Source organism: Hyalella azteca, unplaced genomic scaffold (genome assembly GCF_000764305.2).
Source record: "Hyalella azteca isolate HAZT.00-mixed unplaced genomic scaffold, Hazt_2.0.2 contig15341, whole genome shotgun sequence".
In the NCBI taxonomy this organism is placed as follows: Eukaryota; Metazoa; Arthropoda; class Malacostraca; order Amphipoda; family Hyalellidae; genus Hyalella; species Hyalella azteca.
Genome location: NW_025945197.1, coordinates 25,385 through 33,101, shown reverse-complemented (window position 1 = coordinate 33,101; position 7,717 = coordinate 25,385). Strand labels below are relative to the sequence as shown.

The following is a 7,717-nucleotide window of genomic DNA, read 5'->3' as shown; positions in this document are numbered from 1 at the left end:
TTTCTGTCACCCAGATTCGAAAAATTTTAATGTCTGTCACCCAGATTCAAAAATTTGGAATGTCTGTCACCTAGATTCAAAAAAATTTGATAGTCTTTCACCCAGATTCGAAAAATTTCAATTTCTGTCACCCAGATTCGAAAAATAGGAGTTTCTGTCACCCAGATTCGAAAAATTTTAATGTCTGTCACCCAGATTCGAAAATTTTGAATGTCTGTCACCCAGATTCGAAAAATTAGAATTTCTGTCACCCAGATTCAGGAGTCACGGGACCTACACGAGGTGGCGCTGCTGGTCGTGGGCAACAAGCGGGACCTTCTGCCTGACACGCGGTACGCGGCTGAGCGGTCCAGGGAGATGGCCTCCCTCGTCCGCAAGCAATGGAAGGCCGGATATGTTGAGGTCTCAGCCAAGTACAACTGGAGGGTCGTGGCCGCTTTCAGGTTGGTGACTGATGTGAGCGAGGTTTAACGTATAAAGGGCCAAGAGAAGTGACACCGTAGTGGGCAGAGCTTTATTACGAACTGAACAATACTGTACAACGGGTTACCACAATGACTTATCCTGTTGCCATACAGTTAAGCTAAACGCTAAATGGTGATTACCACAGTAACTCACGAAACTTGGTGGCAGGATTGAAAATATAATGGTTGACATGTATTGCTAGATTAGAAACCAGAGTAAAGTATTATTTTTGACTGAGTGGTGGTGGAGCGTAAATTTATTTAGGGAGATGGTGCATGTTTTGCTGTTAAGTGTTTAAAAAACAGCTCTTATACAGCAAATTATTGTTATATAACAGAGAAATCAGGAATCTAAATCTGATTATCCTCGACTCTGAAACCAATATCGGTGTGATTTTATTGTTGTTTTTATTTATTTGTGTATTGATGTATTTATATGCTGTAGTTCGAAGCTACTCATGATGGTCATTCCTCTCTGCCATCAGAGAGCTGATCGCCGCGGTGGAAGAGACCCGAGCCAGAGACTCGAGTCGCCCTCACAACCTGCATGAACTGCACGAGGCCATCGAGAGTTCCAAGTGTACCATTCTCTGATACCGGCACCTCACGAGACACATCGTCTTGTGCCTCATAAGTTCCAAGTGTACATTCTCTGATACCGGCACCTCACAAGACACCGCTCTCTGATACCGGCAAATCAAGAGACACATAGGCGAGGGCCTAATAAGTGTAACAGTATATGGTAGAATTTCCAAAAATGTGATCCTCGATTTGAAATCTTCATTGAAATTCAGCCATGTATACATTTGACTATTGTGACACAGTGATGTCAGAAATCCTTCAACAAATAACTCAGTGAAACTTTTAATGACATAGTTTGAGGTGGTGTTTATATCAGCCTATATAGAACAATTTAATGCCTTCCGGGGAGTTTCATTGTAATAGATGTGAGCCTCAAATAATAGCTACTGGAACTCGGTGAATCACGATGTCCTTGGGCTGTCTTAACATTAACAGAACTCAGCTATGTGCTCAGCAAAGTCGGTGATGATGTTAAAAACTTTTATAAACCAGACGCTGTGTGATGCGCAAGCTGGTTCACAGGAGAAATGTGTTATCAGTGAAATACTTACGGCGTTTTGTAGGACAGGCTCGATCGATATCCAACTTTGAGACTAGGAAAAAAAATCAAACCGAAGCTCTCCTAAAATTGTTACAGACTTGAACCGTGGAGTTATTTATATATTCGTAAAGATTTGTTTTGCTAAAAGAATATTGAAAAAATTAAATCGCAGAATGAAATTATTGTCACAAGCAACAACTAATATTTTATTTTATTATTTTATTATTTTGTACCGTTTTATTTAAAACAAAATAATCGTCATTGAAATTCTTGTGTTTATATCTATAATGCAGAGAACACATATGGTATGATGTCGAAGGATGCTGCGTTGGGAAGTCTTTCCACTGAAAATCACCTTCAGTAGATGCTTTTTTAAATGCTTGCAATCCGCACAGTGATATGAATTACTGTAACTTCGCAGATAGTCTGACTAAACTTATTCACATTATATGCAATGTATACGTAGAGTTTTACCTTATCATGTTCCAGAATTTGCATAGTCCTCGAGATTCCATGAAATGCTCCACGCAGAGGCTTCATCCTTGATGCATTGATTAAATTTATTCGGCGATACGACGCCAATTTTTTAACAGCAGATTTAGAAGAGTTTGCGCTCCCTCGCTCAAAGCAAGCGTCATGGTTTAGCCACAATATATCACTGCCAAATCTTGATGTATTGATTAAATATATTCGACGATACGAGGCAGATTTTTGAAAGGCAGATTTAGAAGTGTTTGCGCTCCCTCACTCAAAACTAGCGTCTTGGTTTAGCTACAATATTTCACTGCCAAATCGGAAGCCATAGCTGGACGTGTGGAGACACCGCTGCGTTCGATGTCGTGGCAGTGGCTTAGGTTGGAAATCCCTCAAGCTTATGAGTGCTGATAATTTGTATTCAAAAACGTAAATTTTGGTCGCTTACTTGCCTATTGGGCGAGCGAAGAAATCACACATTTTTGTCCCAACTTCGAGGTTTTCAGTGCCAGTCCTCTAGAATATTTGCCTTACTTTACACTATTGGTCGGAAAAGGAATTCGAATAATAGTATTTTTTCATGTAAATTTACTTTACGGCCATTTAAAATACATCCGCATCAAGAATGTGCATTTTCAATAATAATTTTTTCTTGAGTTCGCAAATAAATTTCAAATGTTACAATGAAGTGTACATCTTTTGCGAATTTGAATGTTTTCTAGGAAAATTTAACGGTTAAAAATACGAATGTTTAGCAGCTTATTCACTGGCGAAATATCAACTCAGTCATGGAGAATTTCAAGTCTCTTTGGCAAGTCAAATTTTTAAAGTGGTTTGGAAATTCGAATTTAAATTTTATTCCTCCCAGTTCATTCCTAATGTGTTCTTGTTCGTCAAAAGCAAAATTGCAACAAAAAATATTCCCCTCACGTCAATAATTTTCCTTGAAAAGTTGAGATCTCAAAAAATTTCGGTGTTTCTTTGATGTTGCTTAAGTTTTCTTGCGCATAAGAGTATAAAATAATATTGAAAATCTGAAATTAATAGTTTCGAGGGAGCGAGAAAATGTTCGCTTGCATTCGCTTGCGTCGTCTTTGTAATTATTCGTGCAACGAAGATTGTTGGACAGATCTTGTCAAGCGTACGTGGAAGGATGTTATCATCTGTTATAGAGAACATCTACATGGCAGAACATCATCGTCACATGACGTCACATCTGGAAACATCTTATATATTTTTCCACATCAGTTGTTGCTCGAGCTCACAATGCAACGAAACATTCCCCGAACGATGTTTGTCCTATTTTACCTAGTCATTAATTATATATAATTATCAATTAATGTGCAGTTGAAGTGAGCGGCTGTGTCATAAATAAATACTCAAATAACTGAACATAAATGTTGCTCGGTAGACTTGAATGCAAATAATTTCAAGCGAGTGCATTTTTTTAATGGCAAATGCTTTGACTTGTTATGAATAATATATTTTATCTTTAGAAAAAGAAAGCCTGCTTAGCATGGAACTAATTCTTCCAGCGAAGACAAATTCCTGTTCTTGGTGTCGCACGCCTTTAAATTAATTAGGCAGTTTCATTTATCTTACTAACACAATATCAATCCAAGATGTCGACATTAGTTCATTAAATTTTTTCTCTCAATTTTTGTCACTCGTGATTTTGAGCCAAACCTCGCTTACCAATAACCGCATCTAGGCTTCCCGTCCCAGCAGGCTCATGTAGGAAGCTATAGGCTCCCTCTCCTTCAATGTTGTTATCGTGACGTCCCTGTTAAACATTTTGCTTTGTTTAATCCTGAGCGAGAGAGATTGTCATCACTCAGTATGAAGTCAACACGAATGTTGGCTGTGGGATCTCGCATGTCTTGTTGAATAATTGCGACACTGCAAGGCGGTCGTGTGTCAGTGTCACGCGTCTTGTACACTGACACCAACATTACAGGCACACTGACTCTGGTGTCAGTATTAATTATGCACTAAATATAGTTTAAATGCCACTGGAAAACTAACACGAATATTAAAACTGCAATTGTACTCCCCGATACTGCAACTCCCGATATTGCAGTTTGCATCCATGAAAATTAAAAAGTTATTTTGTCCAAATTCTGGCTCACTTTTCGCATTTAGCACTAATACGCCCTCCTGTTGGGCTATAGTGGATCTGGATGACCCAAATATGGGCATAACGTGTATCGCTACTTGGACAATGTACCACTCATTTTTGCTAGTCCATGTTACTGACACAGGTATGGTATGGTATGTCGAACATGTTTTACACGGTACCTCGTTTGTGCAGTCGCTGAATTGTTAACCTGTGTTGTTCGTAACTCAAGTATCACTGATACTACACACCGTTGCCTATTTGCGTGATCTAATATTTGCTGTAATAGGAGAGATTGAATTCCGTACTCGTTCCGCCTGAGTTTATGGTGCGTGATGCAGCCATTGTTGTTCTAATTATATAATTTTTGAAATGAAATTCGTGCACGTGAACGTGAAAAATTGTCAAAAGTTTGCAGTAAAATCAGAAGTTGAAGATTCGTTTTCTTTTCGGCGCCTTTCCTTTGACAATGATATAATTGAAGAGAAGTTTACTGTCAATGCACTACATGATGAGTGACTTCCATCCAAACAGGTGTCGAACAGTAAATGTTTCAAATTTAGGTAAGCTTACTGACCAGAGTAATTTGACGGCGGACCGATATAAGAGGTCATCGAGCAGGTCGTTGATGAAAAGCCATGGATCTTTTTCTAAGAGACATGGATCTCATTCTGATCGACATGGATCTCATTCTGATCGACATGGATCTCATTCTGATAGACATGGATCTTATTCCTAGTAGGAGATACGTTTTGATCGAACAAGATGATCGAGGGAAGGAATAATACAGGGTAGATATTATATTTCAACGGTATAAAACTTTTAATAAATCATGTATAGATAACTCAAAGTCATTTGAGTCGAGGGCCGCTAATGAGAAGATTGATCTGATCATCCCATCAGACCTAAGCTCATCAGAACCCATCTCATCAGGCCCCCAATTGTTCCTATTCAATCCAAGTCACTTCGGTTGGTTTAAGAATGAATCAAAAGAAACTAAAGCGAGCAGCTTTACGGTGACTGATGAAGTGATGAGCAATATGATATGATACTGGTATTGTCAACCGCAGAGCAGGGCTTACGGCAATGGCTAAAAGCTGTTATATCATAATCGCTTCAAGCTATTGGTGACTCCCAGGCTTCACTTGAACTTATCAGGCCAGGCAGGATTAATAAAATTCACCGAGTTTTTCAATTCTGGCCTTACTTTATTGAAATGTTATCGAAAACACCCAGTTTGGCATTTAAAAGAGATCCTCTGCTTTGAGTAGTCTTTCACGCTCATTCAATTGTTCATTCATATTCAGCATGAAATTGTTTAGCATAATGCTACCGCACATCCAAGAACGTCATCGCGTTCTTCTCAATAGTGATGATAAGCTCAAAACTTTTCATTAGAATGCAACTTTACGATTATCTTCTATAAAAACCATGTACCGAGATTGTAAGAGTTCTTTTCCATCGGTATAGTTTGGCGAAAGTGTTTTTGCAAAGCAAATTCACATAATGCCCAGAAAATGCATTTATCAAAAATTTTATTGTAAGTATTTTTAATTTTTTTTTCATTATTTACAAGAGAATTATCCCATCTTTGGTCAAGCCTTAGGTTTCCTACAATATTAGGATCCAGTCATTCCGAATTTCATCATCCAGTTATTCCAGAATTATGTTAATAATAATGATAAATCTGATGCATGATGCTAAAATCCTTTACTCCCAGTTTTGCAATGCCTTGAATTATTATTCTTCCATTAGAACTTATTTTAAAGGTTCATCTGAAACTACGCCACGATAAGTATCGTGGATACGCGCTCCAACCAACATCCCCTATGAATTTAGCTTTAAGAACTTTAAACACACCTACCCCACAGCTTTAAACACACATACATAGATTCGAAGAAACTTTCAAAAATTTCTGCAAAATTTGATTTTAGCATTATACGAAAATATAATTATCCCCAATGACTATTTATGAAATAATTTATTTCAGCAATGCTTAAATAGTTCATTTAGATATATACTCTCTAAATATAACGTTGCTTTACAGTCAGTAAAGCAACGTCTGTCATCGCTCAGTTTTCTCGATCTCAAGTTGATGACATAAAACTTGAATTTCGTGTTCAAAGTTTTCAACGACTGAGAATTTCGCCCCGCCTCGCGCTTCATGCAAACAACTTACAAGGGTATTTGAGAATCACTTCGCTACTCCGACCAAAAATTGGGAGAAAGCCCGACTAAAAACAGCATCGCTGCCAAGAATATGTAAATTAGAGTGGATTGCTCGTCTTCCTCTCGCGATAACCTGGAAATACCCGCTAGACCGGCTCGAGGCGGTCTATTTAGGAAGCTCTGATTAGATTCAAGCTCTCGAGTCGCTCATTCCGCTCGACAGCTTCGGTCTGATCCGTGCAATATTGCCAAACAATCGGACACACAATAAGCCTCTGGGAAATAGGCCTAAGAAGAAGAAATGATGTACGAAGAGAACTTGAAGTGAGAAGAGAATGTCGCCTGAACTGAATTGCTCGTAGGCAAGAAGATAGGTACACATTTATTGTGTTGTGCTTTGTAGTGCGTATCGTGGTGTTTATGGCTACTTGTTTCGAGATAGTGAAAACGTGAGAAATTTGTATTCTAATGCTGGAAAATTTACTGTTAGTCTAACGTCCTTGTTGCTTTTCAGTTCATGGTGCAAATAAATGATCAAAACCTGGATTCTATTCGTCTTAAGAAATATAATGGACCAAGAAAAGAGACATGCGCAATTAATGTTTTTAAATTTAAATCAGGAGAAATAACTACATAATTTTGTAAATTGTAGGAATATTTATAAAGTCTCAGGTAATACCTTCAAAGGCTCCATAGTAAATTTTTGTCAGATAATTTTCGACGTAGCAAGTTCCAGGAACATTGTCCATACCAACAGAAATGAAAACGTCGNCGTAGCAAGTTCCAGGAACATTGTCCATACCAACAAAAATGAAAACGTCGAGCCAGAAAAGATGAGGAAGTCAGAAAGACCGGACGCCATATTATTCTCAGTGCCTCGAACGGTCGGCATTTAATGGCATCAATTGCGAGACGCGCCCCCCAACGGGGGGGAGGGTGTCTTGAAGGTGGATGATAAGTCCTCCCAATAGCTGGATGATATATTCGGCAGCTTCTGCAATAAAGAAGCTATCATTCTCATCCGCAACATTGTAGATAATTCCTTATAAACCAATGAGTTATGAGAAAAATCCACCACTGCACTGTAGATAGCTCTTTATAAACCTATGATATATTAGAAAAATCCACCACTACACTGTACATAATTCTTTATAAACCAATGATTTATGAGAGAAATCTACCATTATACTGCAGATAATTCTTTATAAAGCAATGATTTATGAGAAAAATACACCACAACACCGTAGATAATTGTTTGCAAATCGGTCACAGGAAAACCAAAGATTTATGAGAAAAATCCGTTCAAAATAATATTTAAAATAAGGTGGCGATATTTTTCTTTCATTCATCTCTCGTACACCAGTTTAAAAA

At 38.1% G+C, this 7,717-nt stretch overlaps 1 protein-coding gene across 1 annotated transcript; it reads left to right on the top strand.

Moving 5' to 3' along the window:
• Positions 1-255: 255 nt before the first annotated feature.
• On the top strand, positions 256-1,058 carry LOC125179139 (ras-like protein family member 10A; the record flags this gene model as incomplete). The annotated part of the gene is made up of 2 exons (XM_047884376.1): positions 256-443; positions 950-1,058. Coding segments are annotated over 2 exons (297 nt in total), but the record flags the coding sequence as incomplete, so codon positions are not given.
• Between the last annotated feature and the right edge of the window lie 6,659 nt (positions 1,059-7,717).